The sequence below is a fragment of the Callorhinus ursinus genome, unplaced genomic scaffold (assembly GCF_003265705.2).
Source record: "Callorhinus ursinus isolate GAN/ISIS: 27379988/994484 unplaced genomic scaffold, GSC_fseal_2.0 scaffold15, whole genome shotgun sequence".
NCBI lineage: Eukaryota > Metazoa > Chordata > Mammalia > Carnivora > Otariidae > Callorhinus > Callorhinus ursinus.
In genome coordinates, this window is record NW_027397077.1 from 555,731 (window position 1) to 576,952 (window position 21,222).

The window sequence follows — 21,222 nt, forward strand, 5'->3', positions numbered from 1 at the left end:
ATATCTGCATTCAGTTACATATATCATCAGTCTTCTGTAGGGAGAAATCTGCAGAGTTTTCCTTTAAGCATTAAGTGATGCCTCTCTGCACTCCCCACCGAAGAAAGGGAAGGAGGAACCAAAATAATATTTATTAAGCAAACAACTGTACCTTGGCTGTTCGCGCCTCTTACAGATGTTAGCCACAGGAGGTCACAGAGGCGGGGGTATGAGAAGGGCCTTGCAAGGGCTCAGGTAAACCCATTAAAAGTGTGACCTGGAGCAGGTGACTCTTGAAGTTCAAGCATCGTCTCTACAGTGGGCCATTGTAAGGATCAACTAAGAGTGGGGAGGAGGTCTCGTCCTGGGAAGGATCTATTTCCCGGGTTTACGTGGTTGTTGGCAGAATTTCGTTTCTCATGGCTTGATGGACTGAGAGCCTCAGTTTTCCACCAGCTGTCGGCAGGAAGCTGCCCTTAATTCCCCGCCAAGCGGGCCTCTCCAACCTGGCAACTTCCTTTACCAAAGCCAGCAAGAAGTTTCTTTCCGGTTCGCAAAACAGAAGTCATAGAGGTTTTATGGTTTTTGTCTTTGTTTTTAATTAGGGTGAAATTTACATAACATAAAACTAACCATTTTGAAGTGAACAATTCAGTGGCATTTAGTGTGTCCACAATGTTGTATAACCATCACTTTTACTTGGTTCCAAGACATTTCCATCACCCCAAAAGTAACCCCTTGCCCATAGTAGTCACCCCCCATTCCCCACCGCGAGCCCCTGGCAACCACGAATCTGCTTTCTGTGTCTCTGGATTCTACATGCTGTGGACATTGCATATACATGGAATCGCACACTGTATGACACTGTATGTGTCTGACTTCTTTCACTTGGCATAGTGTTTTTGAGCTTCCTCCACATTTCACATGTGTTGGAGCTCCATTCCTTCCTATGGCTGAATAATATTCCATTATATTCATATACGACATGTTGTTTATCCTTTTGTTCATTGTTGGAGATTTGGGTTATTTCCACTTTGGGGTCGTTGCAGATAGTGCTTCTATAAACATTTGTTTGAACGCTTCTTTTCAGTTCTCTGGGTTATACAGCTTGGAGTAAGATTTCTGGGTCATAGATTTCTGCAACCTAATCTTGGAAGTAACGTTCCATCACTGTCCCCTCATGACCCCCTCCGCCATTTATCCAGTTTTGATAAATGTAGACACCCATCTACAAATGTCATCACCCATCATAAAGACATTTCTATCATCTAAAAGTTTCCTTGTGTGTTCTTTTGGATATATACTGAGATATATACCAAGGAGTGGGAATTTCTGGATCATAGGGGGTGATTATATATTTAATAGTCTGAGGAGCTGCATTTTATCCCTTTTTTCATATTCTGTTCATTAAAAGCTAATTCCAAGTCCTCTACACTCAAGGGTAGAGCTTATACAAAAGCATGAGTACCAGGAGCAGGGGATCCACAGGGACCACCCTAGAAGCCGTACACTCTGCTGTAAGCAAATCTGGGCCACGACTACACCTCGGAATTCCTATTAAGTGCTCACAACATGCCAAGCACAAAGCAGATATTTTACAAGCTGTCTGTCTTTGAGGGGGGTTGTTTCTCCCATTTTATAGGAAAACTTTTAGGCTCCGTGGCAAAGGGACCTGCCGGCAGTCACACAGAGCTCACGGGTGGGCAGAATTGGGACCCAGGTCTATCTCACTCCAAATCCTATGCTTTTCCCTTTACATTTCACCTCCCTAAGATACATGCGTGGGAGGAGTGTAGCAGAGTCTCCGACTCTCAGAAGATAAGGCAATCATCCAGTTACCACAGACACAGGTGCTTATAAGCGCCTTTACATCACCCTTTCTGGTTAGTACCTGCCCAGAGGCATCTGGAAAAATGTCCCAGCTCAATTAGTGGAGGAAACGAGAGTTGAGCTGAGCCCATAGCAGCCAGCCAAGAGGTTAAAGTGAAGGCGTAAAGATAGGATGTTGGCAGGCCTGGGAGTGAGTTCTGGGTTTGCTCTTAACTTCCCACGTGACCCTGGGCAAAACCCTCATAGTTAAATGAAAATGTTGGATTAGGTCAAAGGTAGATAAACTATGGCCTACAGGCCAAACCCGGCCCTCTGCTGGTGCTTATAAATATAGTTTTATTGGCACACACTCATTTGTTTACATACTGTTGATGGCCTCTCGTGAGTTACAACAGAATTGAGTCCTTATGCCAGAGACCACCCGGCCCGCACAGTTGAAAATATTGACTATCCAATTCGTCACAGGAAAAGTTTGCCAAACCCTGGACTAGATGTTTTTTTTGGTTTTTGTTTTGTTTTGTTTTTGTTTTTGAGAGGTAGAGAGTGAGAACGAGAGAGATCACTGAGGGAGAGGAGGAGGGAGAAGCAGACTTGCCGCTGAGCCGGGAGCCCGATGTGGGGCTCGATCCCAGGTCCCCGGGGATCATGACCTGAGCCAACCAACTGAGCCACCTAGGCCCCCCTGGACTAGATGATTTTTGAAATGGTTTCTAACTCTAAAAATCTGATAAATCATAGAAGAAATGAACAGTACAATTAACTAGGTACAGCCGAGAGGGTTGTATCAAACTCTGTGCCATGCCACCAATAGACATCTGACCATCCCTCAAGAGTCCACGTTTTCTCAGTAAAAGCAGACCATAATCAGGTGTCTTAGTTCAGGCTGCTACAGCAAATTGCCATAGACCAGGGGGCTTCAACAACAGACATCACTCAGAGTTCTGGAGACTGGGAAGTTCAAGATCAAGGGGCCAACAGGTCCCATGTCTGGTGAGGGCTCTCTTCCTCATTTGTGGACACCCACCTTCTCCTTGTATCCTCACACGGTGGGGAGCAGAGAGAGAGAGATCCTGTGTCTTCTTCTCTTTGTATAAGGGCATTAATCCATCATGAGGGCTCTCCTTTCCTGATCGAATCTAACCTTAATCACCTCCCAAAGGCCCCGCCTCCAAATACCATCACATTGGGAATTAGGATTTCAACATATGTAGTTTAGGGGTACGGGGGTGTACAAATATTGAGTCTATAACGTCGGAGCAGGCATGAGTTCATTCAACAAACACTTGCCAATGCTCAGTGTGCCTGTCCCTGGGCTGTGCCCCAGGGTCACAGAGATGCAAAGGCCCAAGCCTTGCTCACAAGGAGTTCCCTGAGGGACGGAAGGAAGTGCCATGGGGGATTCAGAGGGGTCGTGAAGGGTCAAGGAGGGCTTCCTGGAGGAGAGAAAATTGTCTGGGGCCTTAAAATACACAGGGAGGATTAAAAGATGTTGGCAAAAGTGTTCCAGACAAAGACCACAGCATGACATAGGCTGGGATGTTTGGAAAACTCTTCTCCAAGGAATCTCTGGGTGGACCAGTTGGGAGGACATACATCTGCAGGCCCCCTGCTCCACCAAGTATTGTAGATTCCCTCCTGGCTGCCCAGTCCCTCACTGTGACTGTGGTCTAGAGCCTCACCTTTATCATCCTTTCTGTGGGCTGCACAAGAGCCCCTGAGGGTGTGCCTCTGCTGCTGAAAATGGTAGGAAATGGTTATTAAAGACTCTTTGTGGTAAAAAAGGCAGACAGACTCAGATTGGGAGAGGCAGGGCATCCTATAAGGGCCTAGACAAGGAGCTGAAAGGTTTAAGTTCTGTATCAGTTAGCTGTTGCTGCATAACAAAACACCCCAAATTGTAGCCACTTAACACCACAAACATTTCGTATCTCACATGGACTCCGAACATCAGGAATCCCAGAGTGGCTCAGCTGGGCAGTTCCAGCTCAGTCTCTCACAGATAAGTAGTCACTGCAAAGCCTAACCACAGAGGGAGGACGGACCTCCAAGACCCCTCCCGGAGCTCTTCCAGGCCTCAGCTCTTCATTGGCTGATGGACGCAGGCTCCAGTCCTCACCCCAGCACCACTCACAAAGTGGCAGCTACTTCTCCCAGGGTGAGCCATCCAAGTGAGAACACAGGCATTCAAGAGAGTGCCCAAGGTGGAGACCACAGTCTTTTATAACCTAATCTTCAAAGTGACATCCCGCTTCTCCTGCCATATTCTATTGGTCACACCAACTGACCCTAGGGCAGTGTGGGAGAAGGTTAACATAAAAGTGCCCCTCAGGGAGGGGCGCCTGGGTGGCTCAGTCGATTAAGCATCTGCCTTTGGCTCAGATCATGATCTCAGGGTCTTGGAATTGAGCCCCGTGTGGGGCTCCCTGCTCAGCGAGGAGTCTGCTTCTCCCTTTCCCTTCACACCACACCCCCCATCACCCGTTCTCTCTCTCTCTCTCAGATAAATAAGTAAAATCTTTAAAAAAAATTGTGCCTCAGGGAGGTGGAGGTCATCAGGGGCCATCTTAGAGGCTGCCTGCCACACCCATGATTACTGTGTGGTGGTGGGTATCGCCTAACCACCTTAGCTTGTTTCTCCATCTGTGCATCCATCTGAGCCACAATCCATTGCTTCTTATAACTGAGGCCTTCCTGACAAGGAGCAGGGGGGGGGGGGGGTCCTTTTCTAACCCATCAGTGTGACCACCTCCAACTTTGCCTCAAACCCTTCCAGAATGTTCCAGATAATTCTAATGAAAAAACATTAGAAACAGGGTGCCTGGGAGGCTCAGTCGTTAAGCATCTGCCTTCAGCTCAGGTCGTGATCCCAGGGTCCTGGGATCAAGCCCCACATCAGGCTTCCTGCTCCACGGGAAGCTTGCTTCTCCCTCTCCCACTCCCCCTGCTTGTGTTCCCTCTTTCACTGTGTCTCTCTCTGTCAAATAAATAAATAAACAATCTTAAAAAAAAACAAACATCAGAAACAAATGCAAATGTCCATCGACAGCAGGAGGATGGACAAATTGCTTTTCATATGACAGAATACCATACAGCAGTAAAAATCAGCAAACCAGGGCATGGACAAGTCTCAAAAACATGTTGAGTGTAAAAAGCAAGTTGCATCAGAATACCTATGGCATTGTTCCCCTTTATATGAAAGCCAAAAACACACAAACCTAATGATATATTATTTCAGGATATGTATTTATATGGTAAAACCATCATGTAAGCTAAGAGATTGTGAACACAAGATACAAGATCAAGGCTTTCCTTTGTCAGAAGAGAGAGACAGATGACTGACTGAGTGGGGTGCAGGGAGCTTTCAAATATTGGAAATATTCTATTTCTTAAGCTAGATCAACACTCGAGCTAAGAATGGATTCACATTTTTTTAAATAGCTGGGGGGGGGAAGGAAGACTGTTTCATGATATGTGAAAATTATATGAAATTCAAATTTCAATGTCCAGAAATAAAGTCTTACTGGCTCACGTTCGTGCCCATTTGTTTAGGTATCATCTAATTGCTGCTTTCGAGCTACAATGGCAGCACTGAATAGTGGAGCCAGAGCCTGTCTGAACTGCGAAGCTGAAAATATTTGCTATCTGGCCCTTTATAGAAAAAGTTTGCTAGGTGGTGGGTACATGGGTATCCATCATTATTTCTTGTAGTTTTTTTAAATTATTTAAATTCAATTTAGTTAACATATGCGGTATTATTAGTTTCATATTTCTTATAGTTTATATCTAAATTCATTATATCTAATATTGAACCTCACCAAACTATTTGCAGTTCCTAGAATACAGCACATTCCCTCACCCCCAGGCATTTGCACATGCCACCCTCTCTAGGGAAGGATCCCTCTTCACTTCTTCCAGCTTCTGGTGGTTCCATCATTCCAATCTCTGCCTTCCCTGTCCCATAGCCTTCTGCTCCTCTCCGCTCGTGCCTTCTTCTCTTCCCTCTCTTATACAGACACTCATCATTGGGTTTACGGCCCATCTGGTAATCCAGGTGGATCTCATCTTGAGAGCCTTGACTTAATCACGTCTGCAAAGGCTTTTCCAGATAAGATCACACTTGCAGTTTCTAAGGGTTAGGACTTGAGTATATCTTTCTGGCAGCCACCAGGCAACCCCCAACACTTGCATTAAAAGCTATGCATTCTGTCTTGCACTCTGAATGGATCTCCTACGTTGATTGTAACATCATGCATTGATCATTTGGAAAATATTGGTTCTGGTGATGCAGAGGCTGTCACATTGCATTATTCAATATCAGAATGTCCCAGGCATTAAAATCACTGCTGATATTATTGGAAAAGCCTTTCTTTGAGCATCAGAAAGCAGTCAAGCTCATAGCAGCAGATGCAGGTTCAATTCTTATTTTCCCTTGAAATCTTGAATTGGCAACAGAACTGAGTTGTTTTCCTTGGAGTGACAGGCTCATTTTGTTCATTTTTTGAGAAATGAACAGCCAAGTCTGAATCATGGTGGGTCAGACATTTCAAATGAAAATGATGTTCCCTGAAAAAAGATCCCAACCTTCGTTCAAGTGCTTCTCCTGGAGATGGCCACTGAAATTAAGTCTCAATAGAAGGGCTTTATATGTACTTCCCATCTTGTCACACAAAATATCTGAAAGACATGCACTCGCCCATTATGGGGCAAATTGTGTCCGCCTAAAAGGGATGTTAAGTCCCAATCTCCAGCACTTGTGAATGTGACTTTATTTAGAGATAGGGTCTTGGCAGGTGTCATCGAGTTAAGATAAGGCCACCAGTTTGGGCCCTAACCCAATATGACTGGTTGGTGACTCTACATAAAGAGAAAAAGTTGAACTCAGATATAAGGAGGAGACCATGTGATAACAGAGCCAAGGAACATCAAGGATTGACAGCCAGCACCAGAATGTGGGAGAGGCCAGGAAGGATCCTCCTCTAGAGCCTTCAGAGGGAGTGCGGCCCTGCTGACAATTTGATTTCAACGTCCGGCCTCCAGAACTGAGAGAGAAGCCATCTCTGCTGTTTTAAGCCACCTCTTTCATGGAACTGAGTTATGACAGCCCCAGGAATCCAACCCCCAGGCCCTGTCTGGGCTCCAACATGATGTGACCGGGTATGCAGCAAGCTCCATGTCTCAGGCTGCTCAGGCTGCTATAACAAAATACCAAAGGTTGGGTGGCTTAAACAACAGACATTTATTTCTCGCAGCATGGGGGCTGGAAGTCCAAGATCAAGGTGCCGGCAGATTTGGTGTCTTGTCAGGGCCCCATTCTTGGCTTGTAGACAGTCGCCTTCTTGCTGTGTCCTCACATGGCTTCTCCTCTCTGTCTTCCTTTTCTTTTAAGGACTCTAATCTTAACAGGACGGGCCCACCCTCTTCATCCAATAATTTAAACCTAATTACCTCCCAAAGACCCTATTTCCAAATGCCATCACTGTGATGGTTAATTGCAGGTGTCAATTTGACTGGGCTAAGGGATGCCCAGTTAGCTTCTCAAATATGATTATTTCTGGGTGTGTCTGGATGATGTCTAATGCTAAGAGATTAGCATCTGAATTGAACTAAGTGAAGTGGATGGCACCCCCCAGCACCAGTGAGCATCATCCAATTCATCAAGAACAAAAAAGAGAGGGGCGCCTGGGTGGCTCAGTCGTAAAGCGTCTGCCTTCAGCTCAGGTCATGATCCCGGGGTCCTGGGATGGAGCCCCGCATCAGGCTCCCTGCTCGGCGTGAAGCTTGCTTCTCCCTCTCCCACTCCCCCTGCTTGTGTTCCCTCTCGCACTGTCTCTCTCTCTCTCTCTCTCAAATAAATAAATAAAATCTTTAAAAAAAAAAAAAGAACAAAAAAGAGGAAGGACAAATCCCCTCTCTCTGCTGGAGCTGAGACATACATCTCCTGCCCCTGGGCATCAACCCTCCTGGTTCTCGAGCTTTCGGACTCAGATGGGGACTTATACCTCAGCCCCCTGATTCTCATGCCTCAGGACTCAGAATAGATTGGATGAAGAAATTACAGTCCATCCACTCAATAGAATTCTATGCAGCCATTAAAATGAATGAACTAGATCTCCAGGAAACTGCCACAAAAAGGTGTCTGTGTTGTATTATTATGTGACAAAAGCAAGGTGTCAAACGGAGCATGTGGTATGATTCCAGTTTGGTCAAAACAAACAAAACCTTTCCCCACATGTGTTTATGTGTGCATAATACAAGGACTGTTCATGGTAATTATCTCTTGGAAGGATCTCTGGGTTTCCACGGAGATGGCACATCTCCCTCGCTGGGAATCCTAGATCCAGGTGGGATACTAATAGGGTTGCCATAAATAAATCCCAACGTGGAGCCATTGGGGCCCATATCCAACTTCACACTTTAACAACCATGTGTGAGTAAAACACCCACTGTTGTGGGTTGAATTGCGCCCCTCCCCCCAAAGTTTACAAGATGAAGTCCTAACCCCTGGTACTGCCGAACATGACCTCATTTGGAGAGAGGGCTTTTAAAGAGTTGATCAAGTTCAAATGCTGTCATTAGGGTTGGCTCTAACTCAATATGATGGTTGTCCCTATAAGACGAGGGAATTAGGGCATCCAGACATGCACAGAGGGCTGACAACATGGAGACACGGGGAAAAGACAGCCAGCTGCCAGCCCAGGAGAGAGGCCTGGAACGGATCCTCCCTCACGGCCCTCAGAGAGAACCAACCCTCCTGCCACCTTGCTATCAGACTTCTGGTCTCCGGATCTGGGAGATGATCCATTCCCATTGTTTATGGCAGCTTTGGGAAAACGGATATACCCAGGAGACAAAATGCCAAGGGGAACCTCTCCCTGAATGATGGGCCTGGAACAAATCACAACGTGGGTAAGTGAGTGAGGAGGCCGGTTCTGTCTGGACACACAGATGGGCACGTGCTATTGGATTGTCACATAAATGTCCTCACCGAACATCCTAGACTGTTTCCTGAAGGGATGCACTGCTCTCCACGCCCTATAAAAGCAAAGACTTTTGTTTGTGCAGCTTTTGGATTTTTTTTTAAGAGTTTATTTATTTATTTGACAGAGAGAGAGAGAGCACAAGCAGGGGGAGCGGCAGGCAGAGGGAGAGGGAGAAGCAGGCTCCCCACAGAGCAGGGAGCCCGATGCGGGGCTCAATCCCCGGACCCTGGGACCATGACCTGAGCCAAAGGCAGCTGTTCAACCAACTGAGCCACCAGGCACCCCTCAGATTTTTTTAAATTATAAAAATAATACAGTCTGGTTCTTAAAAAGGCAAACTACAGAGAAATGCCTAAAGAGAAAAAGAGAGAGAGAGAGAGACTTACTTCCTCTCCCCTACAATCCACCATCCCAGAGGCAGCTGCTATGAACAGTCCTTTTATTCTGCACATATAAACGCTCAGAAGGTGACAGCTGTGCTTGGCAATATGTCTCTTCTGCTTGCAGGTGAGTGTCTCTTTACTAACAAATTGTGCCTTTGGTTCCTCTTAAATGGCTGAATCTCAGAGTATTTGTCTGACTTTGAGCTTCTCAACCAAGATCTCATTGGCCCGGTTCCAATCAAGGACAGGAGGAATTCGACGTTCCCCAGACTTCCTGGGACTTAAGCAAAATTGTGCATTCATGGCATTTTCTAGGAGAGGGTCCAGAGCTTTTATTGAGGATGTTGCAGTGTGTGGTCTGTAACCCCCAAAAACTTACTGAACCGGTGGGCAAAAATGAAGCCAACTGCCGATTTCCACTGGGACCATTCTGGACCCTCCTATAATTCGAAATACAGATGATACGGGACCTGGTTTCAAATACCGCTCCAGTTACTACGCTGTTACAACACACAATTATTAGCTGTGTGGCCAGGGGCCTCAGCTTCCCCATCTGTAACTCAGGAATGATAACAGCAGACACACCTAAGGCTTGTGAGCTGGGCCAAGACCTGGGAGAGGCACTCACCTGGGGCAAAATACTTGCAGGGGCATCCAAAACACCAGTGATGACCAGATAAATATTTGTTTCCTATTGGAATCCATTTAAAAAAAAATACAAAATACAAAATAAATAAATCCATTTTTAAAATTAAGGTAAAATTCATATAACATAAAATAAATAATTGTAGGGGTGCCTCGCTGGCTCAGAGGGTGGAGCATGTGACTCTTGACCTCGGGAGTGTTCAAGCCCCACATTGGGTGTAGAGATTACTTAACAATAAAATCTTAAAAAAAATTAAAAATAAAATCTTAAAATAAATAAACAAATTTAAAGTGCACAACTGGGTGGCATTTCGTACATTCACAACCATCACCTCTGTCTAGTTCCAGAACATTTCCATGGCCCCAGAGGATACCCCATCTCCACGAGCTGTCACTCCCCCAGCCCCTGGCAACCACCAATCTGCTTTCTGTGTTTATGGACTTGCCCATTCTGGACGTTCCATATCAATGGAATCGTACACTCTGTGGCCCTTTGTGACTGGCTTCTCTCACTCAATGCAATGTCTTCTAGGTTCTTGCCACATTGTAGCATATGTCAGCACTCCCTTCCTTTCTATGGCTGGGTAACATTTCATCATATGGACTGATCCCATTTTGTTTATCCATTTACCAGGACATTTGGGCTGTTTCCACATCTGGCTTTTTTGGTTAGTGCTGCTCTGAACATCCTTGTACAGGATTTGTTTGAGCACCTGTTTTCAGTTCTCTTGGGTAGATAGCTAGGAATGGAGTTTCCACATCGTACAGTAATTCTATGTTTCACTTTCCAAGGAACCGCCAAGCTGTTTTCCATAACCGGCACACCACTTTACGTTCCCACCAGCGGTTGCATGAGGGTGCCAATTCCTCCACATCCCTGCCAATACTTATTTTCTACTTTTTTGATTGCAGGTGTCCCAGTAGGTGTGAGATACTATCTCGCTGTGGTTTTGATTTACAGGTACATAATGCCTTAAAATAATATTTTCTAAAAAACCAAAATCCACATCAAAAAAAAAAAAAATCTGTGCCTGAACAAAACATGAAAATCTTTTTTTTTAAAGATTTTATTTATTTATTTGACAGAGAGAGACACAGCAAGAGAGGAAACACAAGCAGGGGGAGTGCGGGAGGGAGAAGCCGGCTTCCCACCGAGCAGGGAGCCCGATGTGGGACTCGATCCCAGGACCCTGGGATCATGACCTGAGCCGAAGGCAGACGCTTAACGACTGAGCCACCCAGGCGCCCCAAAACATGAAAATCTTAATGAAAACGGGATCCAACCCTGCATGTGTATACTCACCTCACTTGCCTCCTTGTATTTAAGATTGTGATAATTCATTCACTGTGGATTTCTCTGCATTGATTTTAATTTTTCTAAATATTGTCTTAAAATATTACACGTTTACCACCATAAAAATGACAAAATATTATTTATTTTTATTGCTGGGTTTTTGTGTGTGTGTGTGTGTGTGTGCCCTCCCCCCAAAGTGTAGCACCCCGGGCCACCCAGCTCCTCTCCTTGCCTCTCCCCCTCTGCCCTGCGCACAAGAGGTTTCTGCCCATTCACGCGGCAGCTCCCACGCTGACCTCCAGGGGACGCCGCTTCCCCGCTCATCTTCAGCCCAGGCACGTCCTTCCAGGCAGGGGGTTTGATTTAGGTCATTAACATCTCTCTGCCGGGATTCCTCTTCTGTAAGATGGGAATGATAGGCAGAGAAGATGTGGAAATCCCTTCGCCTAGGGCTCAGCCTCTACCCAACACATAATGACCATTATAACTATCCCCTAAGAGCAGGGTTGGAAAAATATATTACACTTTTACTGCAGAGAATTTGAAACACCAAAGTAGGCAGAATGGTATAATGAACAGCCAGCTCCAGGTCCCACTACGATCAACCCCCTGGCTAACCCTACCCCATCCACCCTGCCATCTGGGATTAGTATTCCAAAACAAATCCCAGTCATTCTAGAAATCTTACTATTCTATAAATATTTTATGCATCTCAAAAAGATAAAGACACTCTTTAAAAAAAAAAAAAACAAAAACCTTTCCACGATACCATCATCACACTTTAAAAACTTTGCCAAGAATTCTCTAATCCCTACAGATTTCTATGTAGCTGACAAATGTTGGGTTTTGAGGCTCAGCGCTCTCATTCCCTTGCCAACGGAGCTTGGGCAAATTGCCGAATTTCTCTGAAGCTTATTTTCTTTCTTTCTTTTTTTTTATTTTTAAGTCATCTCTACACCCAACGTGGGGCTTGAGCTCACAACCCTGAGGTCAAGCATCCCATGCTCTACTGACTGAGCCACCCAGGCGCCCCCCACTCCGAAGCTTTTTTTCATCATTGGTAAACCAGGGTAGCAAAATGAAGCTCCCAGGTCACAGGGAGAATTAGAGACCGTATGTTATATTAGCACCTGAAGCTAAGAATTCCTCATCATATAATGACATGGTGATGGTCACAGGAATATAGTTACATGATAGAGCCCTGATTCTCAACCAGAGGGTGGAGGTGGGGATTCTGTTCCCCAGGGGACACGTGGCAATGTCAGGAGACATTTTTGGTTGTTGTGATCGGGAGAGGTGGTGCCACTTGCATCTAGTTGGTGGAGACCGGGGATGCTGCTCAGCATTCAACAGTGAACACTGTCATTTGCTACCTTCTCGGGAACTTCCCTGTATGTAATCTGAAACCAGCCCCCATACTGGGGGGGCAGGGAAAGACCAAAGAAAGTCAGGCCATTTCAGATGGGTAGGTGGCAGGTTTGATAAGCAAGGGAACTTACTTACCAGGCTTGTCTTGATTGGCCACGGACAATTAGATCTCCACATCTACCAGCCAGAATCTTAGCAGTTCTATAGGGGCCTCAACTGGATTCAGTCTCATACACCATCCAGATGGTCTTAACACCACATCACTATCTCAAGGCTGTGTCCTTTGGGAGCATCTAGCCCAGGGAAGGCCAGTGGACTGAACACTCCAAGGACAGGGGATGGAGAGGGCGAGCCTCTCATGCCCAGGTCCAGCTGGTGAGTCAAATCTGCAGTCACGTGTTCTTGATGACCTCCTCCAACATGCACACCCCACCACAAAGAGTGCTCTGGCCCCAAATATTAGCAGGGCTGAGGTTGAGAAACCCTGCTCTGGAAACTTAGACTTCATTTAACACTTGCAGGGACATCGACATTGGACGCTCTGATTCCTGACGCTGGGTGAGTCTGGAAATAATAGTAATCAATCATGGCCAACATTTCATGGGCCCTTCGCATGCCCCAGGCGTGGCGTTGGGCTCACCCTGTAAGTGAATTTCATTGTCTCGCCAACTCTGGAGATCATGAAGAAAACTTAAACCCAGAGAGGTCAAGTGGCCGGTGCCAGGGGCCTCATCTATCTGGACTTCCATTTTTTTCCATCAGTGGGACAGGATCATAATATCTGCCTCTCAGGCACACTGCCCATGCGGGATGCCAACCATCTGGCACCTCACGGCCCCTTAACAAATGGGCTCCTCTATGATGAGTGTATTAGCCCGGCACACAACGGTTAACCATCAAGTCTGGCTAAGTGCCCAGCTAAGCCAGGGCCCGGGAACCACACAATTTCTTTTCATTTTCCCGGTTGCCGGGCGAATTGGCAGGGAGAGACCTGGGAAGTACCTAAGACAAAAGTTTCTAGGATTGCCGGGGGCCTGGTTTCCGGGCACCACTGCACCCAGAAAACTCTCTTCTCCAGCCTACTTCCCCAGAGGATTTTAAGTTGGCCCTTCTACCACGGAAAGGAGGGAGAGGGAGGCCAAAGCCCCCAAGAAACACCAGAAGGCGGGCCCCGCAAGGGACCTCTGTCCTTCCTGGGGAAATCCAGTCTTGTTCAGTTGCCTGCGGTGACAAATAGGAGTCAAGGAAGTTGGACAGTTGTGGATGAGCCCGTTGATGGGACGATAATTTAGTGAGCACCTACTATGTGCCAAGCATGCCGCCCTTGGCAGACAAAGTCCTTGCACTCACAGAACTCATGTTCTTGTGGAGAGACAAGCAGTAAAGAAGCAAGAAGAAACGTATCAGCTGGTGGTGAGTACCATGCAGAGGATTAAAACAGGTTGATGGCATTGGGAGTGACTCGGGGGTAGGGGGTGGTCATCGAGCAATGGGACAGTCAGGAAGAGCCGCTTAGGAAGCAGCATTTAAGCCGAGGTGTGGATGACATGAAAGGGTTCAGGATGTGGAGAAGAAGGGGGCCGACCAGCACTCACTCCCCAACCCTACCCTACCCTTCCAGGCTAGTGAAAAAGTTCTCACTCTGATCCTCAGTTTTCCTCATCTGTAAAATGGTGACAGTCAATTATGGTACAGTGTTTTTCAGGTCTGTGCAGGAAAGTTTCATTTAACAGGCTGGGTTTTCCACACCCTGCACATGAAAGGTTTGGCCCATGACCAGCTCCTGGGATGTGCCCTTCAAGCTCTTGGAATGCCTTGCCTGATAGGAGTGTTGTTTGTTTACCTGGGGGCCTCGGAATATACCCGAAGAATCTATGCTAACGATGTGATTTCTGGTGGGGACCTTGGGCCATGTGGTATCCACTCTGGAGGAGCTCTGGCGGGGGGGGCTGGACTCTGAAGTCAGCTGTGTCTTTGTGACCAATGCCCAGGAAAAACCTGGACACCAAGGCCCCGGTGAGCTTCCCTGGTTGGCAATCCTCCGAGCGTGTTGTCACACACCGTTGCTGTGAAAATCCAGTGCTGCCCGCACAACCCCGCTGGGAGGGGGCAACTAGAAGCCCAAGTCCCAGCGTCTGCCAAACACAGCCCTGCATGCCTCTTCCCTTGGCTGCCCTTCATCTCTGTCCTTTCACTGTAATGAACCTTCGCCATGAGAACCACTTTCCCGAATTCTCTGAGTCCTTCCAACGAATCCTCAAATCTGAGGGGGGCATCTTGGGGACCCCTGAAAGGCAGACTCTTTTCCTGGGTAAATGAGGCAGGGAAGGGAAGTTGAGGCAGAGAAGGAAAAGGTATCAAGAACTCCAAGCTGTTTGGTTGAACTGATACCACCATTTCTCAAGTGCCTGTATGTAAAATGCGGACTTGGCATTCCCAACTCCCAAATGCCTCACTCACACGGAGGGCCATCGTGGGTATGTTTGGCATTCGTTCTCGTTTTCAGGCTCATCGTGCTCCCTTATGTGCTGATCCTGAGGGGAGTGCCTTTCTCTCCTGGTCCTAGCCCATCCTTGAGTGGTTCTCACTGCCATCTCACAGACGATGCGGCTGATGTCCCAGGAGAGGGGCCACTTGCTCAACTCCTCCAGGACAGCGATGGACGAGCCAGCATCCCAACCAGGCCCATGGACTCCCAGGTATGCTTTCCTTCTGTCTGCGGTTTGTTACTGTGGAGAGGTGATGGGCAGCACTCAGATCACCAGGGCATTTTCCATCAGGTCAGATAATGAGAAGGTCTTTCCCTGATCAAAGGGGCCATGTTTTTGGTTAATTTTTCTCCCCTGGATTTATTGTCGGATAATCGGCGAATGTGTGAGTTTAAGGTAGCCAACATGCTGATTTGATGCACTTCTGTCTTGCACCATGATTACCCCAGTGGCCTTAGCTAACACCTCCAACACACACCTCATTACTATTTCTTTTTCATGGTGAGAACCTTTAAGATCTATGCCGTTAGCAACTTTCAAGCATAGAATACAGTATGAACTGTGACCCCCACACCGTGTGTTAGATCCCTGGGTCGGTCTTATTCGTCTTTTAACTGGAAGTTTGTAACCTTTGACTGACATCTCCCCATCTCCCCACCCCCTTTCCCCTGCAACCATCACTCTACTTTCTGTTTCTATGAGTTTGGCTTTTTTCAATTCCACGTAGAAGTGAGATCTTACAGTATTTGTCTTTCTCTGTCCCGCTTATTTCACCTAGCATAATGCCCTCCAGGTCTCTTCATGTTGTCACAAGCAGTGTTTTGGGATTATTTCCAAAACCACGTCTCAGTTTGATATGGGTAGCTCCTGAACTGCCCCTGGAGACTTGCTAATCTCCCTTCTCATCCGAGAGAGCAGGCCACGGGCTCCATGCCTCCTGCGGGCAAGGAGATTTGGCTTGAGTTGCTTTAAAGCTGGTTCCTCAGTTTCTCAGCACTGCTGACATTCGGGGACAGATAATCCTCTCTGATGGGGCCGTCTGTTGCATCATAGGGGGCTGAGCAGCATCCCCGGGCTCTACCCACTGGATTCCAGCAGCTCTCCCTCCCCCACGTCATGACAACCAAAGTGTGCGAGGGTCCCCTGGGAAGCAGAATATGCCCCTGATGAGAACTGCTGGTTTAAAATGTACACACAGGGGCGCCTGGGTGGCTCAGTTGGTTAAGCGACTGCCTTCGGCTCGGGTCATGATCCTGGAGTCCCGGGATCGAGTCCCACATCGGGCTCCCTGCTCAGCGGGGAGGCTGCTTCTCCCTCTGACCCTCCCCCCTCTCATGCGCTCTCTCTCTCTCATTCTCTCTTTCAAATAAATAAATAAGTAAAATCTTTTAAAAATAAATAAATAAATAAATAAATAATTTAAAAAATGTACACGCAGTGCCTGGACCACCTTTGGAGGGGACAGTGAGCACAGCAAGAGGTGGGGGTTCCACTGTGTTTGTCCTTCTGGCCCGCCCCGCCAAGACTGGCACGACTCCCAGCATCTGACAGCTTCCCTCCACGCACCTGGGCCCGGGCTCGAATTTCAGGGATCCCCAGGAGACCTAGGTATTCTAGAGGCTGGCTGGTCCCCAGGCCCCAACTCCGGGCTCCGGGAAACCATAGTTGCCATAGCAACTGCTAAGCTCTTGGGGTGAGGAGCTGGCTGGTTGAGGGGCAAAAGGCTCCAGAGCCTGGAGGAACCAACATCCTGGGGCCTTGGCTGGGAGGCCACTGTCCAACATCCCCCCGTGAGTGCTTGCAGATCAAGCAGAGCAGTGGGGAGCAGTGGCTTCAGCTCCCCAGGGGCGTTGGAGGTGGCGCAGAGTCCAAGGCACCAAGGGGGTGAGATGGATGCCCCATTCCAGAAGGCTCTGCTTGGCTGCCCTCCCAGGAAGGCCACCTGGCTTCTGGCCTGAGGTCCCTGAGTCCCAGGCCCTATCCTGGGGAAGTGTCATCCAGGTGGACAGCCAGCATGAGCCTGGGCCCCCTCAGCCCGGGCACCCGCCGGCGGCTTCTCCAGGGTCAGGCAGGCCCCCTCCCAGCACCTCTGCCCAGCAGTGTGGCCATCTTCATCAGCTCCATGGTCTCGGGTAAGGGCCAGGGCAGGGCTGGGGGGTTAGAGGCAAGCAGATACTCTTGGGGAGGGGCGAGGTGGCCAGGGCATGGCTCATAGGGTCCCCTAGGAGACCTGGATAAGAATGCAGCCTGGCCAGTGACCCACATGGGAACTGGTGAGGGGGAACCTCCTAGACCCTCTGTTTCCTCCTTGATAAGTCAGGCTGAGAGCCTGACTTGGATAGAGTTGCTGTGAGTGACAAATCATATTGCAACTAACATTTATGATGAATGCACTACAGGCCAGACTTAAAGAGTGTGAGAGCCGTTTCCCCCCACCCCTCAGACACCAGGCTTTGCATGACCTGACCCTCCTCATCTCCCATCTTGACCTCATGGGGTCCTCCCCTCACCCCCGTGCTGTGGTCACCCTGAGCTCCAGCAGGTCGTGGGACTCTTGAAGCCCCGGGCCCTGTAACTGCTGGTTAGGGGTATGTGTATTTAATGTCTGGCTCCTCAGAGCAAGTTGTGAACCCTGTGGGGGCAAGGACGGTAGTATGCTGGCAGGGTGTTTACTAGCCTGTCCCCCAAGTCTAAACAAAACAAAACGAAAAACACCAAAACACCCGATTTGTACCGTCTGCCGATTTCCGTGGTGTAAATCCTTCCGCCAGGGTCAATTTCGAGCTGCCGATGGGACTTGCCTGAACACGCAGGCAGAGATGTGCAAGAATTGAACCTCCTCTAATATTTGCCATGAAACAAAATCAGCAGCCAGGACCAAACTCCAGACCAGAGCTCACAGTCAAATGTCATTAAATAATCACAAAGTGATGCGTTTTGCGCATTTGCCATCTCTGCCTTTTCCATTTTAAGTTCCCATGATTTAATTGTCCATAGTGGCTATGTGAATTCACAAAATTCCTGAAGATTTAGCACTCGGCTCTTTTTTTTTTTTTTAAAGATTTTATCTATTTATTCATGACAGACAGGGAGAGAGAGAGAGGCAGAGGCAGAGGGAGAAGCAGGCTCCCCGCTGAGCAGGAAACCCGATGTGGGACTCGATCCCAGGACCTCGGGATCATGACCTAAGCCGAAGGCAGATGCTTAACATCTGAGCCACCCAGGCGCCCAGCACTCAGCTCTTTCAAGCCGGTGGGGGCTGGCTCCAGCACACAGCATCACCCCATTATGTCTTGTTTGCCACCGTGCCCCAGTGGTTAAGCAAGGTTCTGAGCATAAAGCAACTTCCTAATAAATACTTTATGGACGGATGTGAATAACCCGTGGAATGCATTAGGCATGGGAAGAGCGTGGGGTAGGAGGCACAGCCAAAACTGGAACCCAAGTCAGCTCCCATCCCAGGGCCTGGACAGCTTCTTCGTGCCAACAGCTTTGGGCGTCCCTCCCTCAACCCTGGGATGACCTCCCCCTGACCAGGGGGAGAAGACAAACATTTCTTCCACATCTATCTCATGCTAGGTGCTTTTACTTGTAAGATTCAGTAGCTCAACTAACACTTATTGAGCACTTGTGTTGAGTGCTGAGAATTTAGCCATGACCAAGACAAGCAGAGGCGTTTGACTTTGGGGAGCTTGCGGCCCGGCAAAGTAGAAGCATCACCCCCATTTTACAGAGGGGGGAACCTGAGCATAGCCTGACCCTTGGCACTGGGCCACACAGTGAAGTCAGTGGTGCAGAAGGTCTTAGAATCCAGGTTTACCCCGGGTAAAGCTGCCAGATTTAGCAAAAGCAAAAAACGAAACAAAAAACAAAACAGAACAGCAAAACCAGGACATCAGTTAAATTTGCATTTCAGATAAACAATGAATAAGCCTTTAGTATAAGTATTTCCCAAATAGTACATGCATGACCTGGGACATACTTATGCTAACAGATGAATTGTTGTTTATCTGGAATGCAGATTCAACTGGGCTTATCAGATGTGCACAGGCGTCCGAATAGTGCACGGAACAGGATATACTTATGCTATCAAGTTTTTCATCGCTTAAAAATCTGAAGCGCAAATGCAGCTGGGCATCCCATACTTTATCTGGCAACCCTAAGCTAGGCTAACCAACTATCCTGGTTAGCTGGGACTAAGGGGTTTCCTGGGATGTGGGATTTTTAGCACTAATACCAGGAAAGTCCCTCTCAGGTTTACCTCTTGATTTTTTTTTTTTTTTTTTGTATCTTTTCATTTGCCCCACAGGGTCCCAGCCTTAGTGGGGACAAATGAGGCTAAAAGCAGAGCCGTGGGGGCAAGAAAGGGTTCTGGGATCTTCCAGCTAACATCCTCCATGCTGTTCCCTGCAGATATGGATGCAGAGAGAGAAGCCCTACAGAGCACGGCCTTCCCCGAAGTGCAAACCTTCTGCCAAAAGCATGGGCTGATGTTTGAGGTAATAGCTTCCTCCCTGCCTCGGTGTCCCCTGTCCTGAAATTAGAGACCAAGGGTTTGCCACCCACACTGTCACACGGGACCCTTGGCTCCGAGAGGCTCCGCACTGGTGATGCCCCGTGGAGATGAAAGTCCTCTAAAAAGGCAGAGGGAGGGATTATAGCTGCGGGCACTTCGGGGAGCCCAGGAGGTGTGGGAGTGCTGGGGGGGCCGCCTTGGGACCCTGCTGCTTGGGCATGCCACTTACCTGCCTTTCGTTGTTGGTTTGTCCTGCCCTCCTGGTCCTCCCCGGACTGGGGCAGCTTCAGGGGGAGTCTAAGAGGACCGTGGGGGTGTTTGGGGTGTACACAGAAGCGGGAGGTGCCTTTTTCGGGAACACTAATGGTGTACCTGCTGGGCACAGTCGACAGCAGTCCCCAGACAGAGGCCCCTATGGCTCTCGCACCAATCCAGGAGTAGGATGCTGCCCCCTGAACGTTTTGATGGGGAAACTGACAAAGCATCTTTGGAGTGTTGGCTTCAGTTGACCCTGACTCCTTGACCTGTGTGACAACGATCCACACCATCACAGGCCCCCTTGATTATAAGATGCATCGTAGTTTCTATATCACTAAGAAAGAAGCAGTGCTGGGAATTGGACTCTGCCTGCCATCGATCATCAGACTCTGAGCCATTCTGCCTGGCCCCCCTCGGGCAAGCAGGCGAAAGTGGACTGCAAGCGTGCGGTTGTCAAGGAGACCTTGCCAAGTCTGATTTTGGCCAAACTAACCACCCTCCTTTGCAAAGAAAGCTCTGGGAACAAGTATGGACATGTCCTCACTTAGGAAGGAACAGTTTGAATATGGCCAAGTTCTTTAAACATTTTTTTATATGTTGTTTTTTTTTTTTAAGATTATTTATTTGAGAGAGCGAGCGTGAGAGGGGGGAGGGTCAGAGGGAGAAGCAGACTCTCCGCTGAGCAGGGAGCTTCACGAGGGACCCGATCCCGGGACTCCAGGATCATGACCTGAGCCGAAGGCAGCCGCTTAACCAACTGAGCCACCCCGGTGCCCCTGATATGTTGTTTTTAAGTTAACTTTTTATTTCAGATTTAGATTTATGTGAAGGTGGCCTACAGTCCAGAGTTCCCATATGCTGTGCTCCCAGTTTTCCCCCTATTGTGAACATCTTACATCATCAGGCACATTTGTCATAACTAAGAAATGGACATTGGTACGCTGCTATGAACCAGCCTCATTCAGATGTCACTGGTTCTTCCGTTTGTGTCCTCTCTCTGGTCGAGGACCCTGTCCAGGGGACCCAGCGGGGTTGACTCTGGTCTGAGACAGTCTTTCCTTGTTGCTCATGACCTTGACAGTCTTGGAGAGGGCTGACTGGCTGTCCTGCAGGATGCCCCCCATCTGGGCCTATCTGATGTTTTCCTCATGATGGCCCTGGGGTTATGGGCTTCATTCAAGTTCTTTCAATTTGGACATCCCCCCTTTGGGGAGAGACTGTCAAAAATTACTGAAAGAAACTTTATGCCTTTGTCAAAAAGAATTGAAAAAAAAAATCACCCATTCTGCCACCTCCCTGACGCACCGACACTTATAATCTCCAGGTTGTTGATCTGAGGTGGGGTATTCGGAACACTGAGGCCACTGACCACATGACCACAGAACTCTGCTTGGAGGAGCTCGACCGGTGTCGGAAAACATCCATAGGGCCCGCTTTTGTTGTGAGTCTCTTGGGAGGGATGGGTTGGTGATTACTTCTC

General features: G+C 48.1%; 1 protein-coding gene across 1 annotated transcript in view; it reads left to right on the forward strand.

Moving 5' to 3' along the window:
• The first annotated feature begins 13,559 nt into the window (after positions 1–13,559).
• NWD1 (NACHT and WD repeat domain containing 1) overlaps positions 13,560–21,222 on the forward strand; it is a 61,874-nt gene continuing 54,211 nt past the window's right edge. The window contains 5 exon segments of the mRNA XM_025885681.2: positions 13,560–13,892; positions 15,081–15,178; positions 19,382–19,430; positions 19,433–19,467; positions 21,067–21,183. Of these exon segments, the coding sequence (XP_025741466.2) occupies positions 13,784–13,892; positions 15,081–15,178; positions 19,382–19,430; positions 19,433–19,467; positions 21,067–21,183 (408 nt within the window). The 5' untranslated portion in view covers positions 13,560–13,783.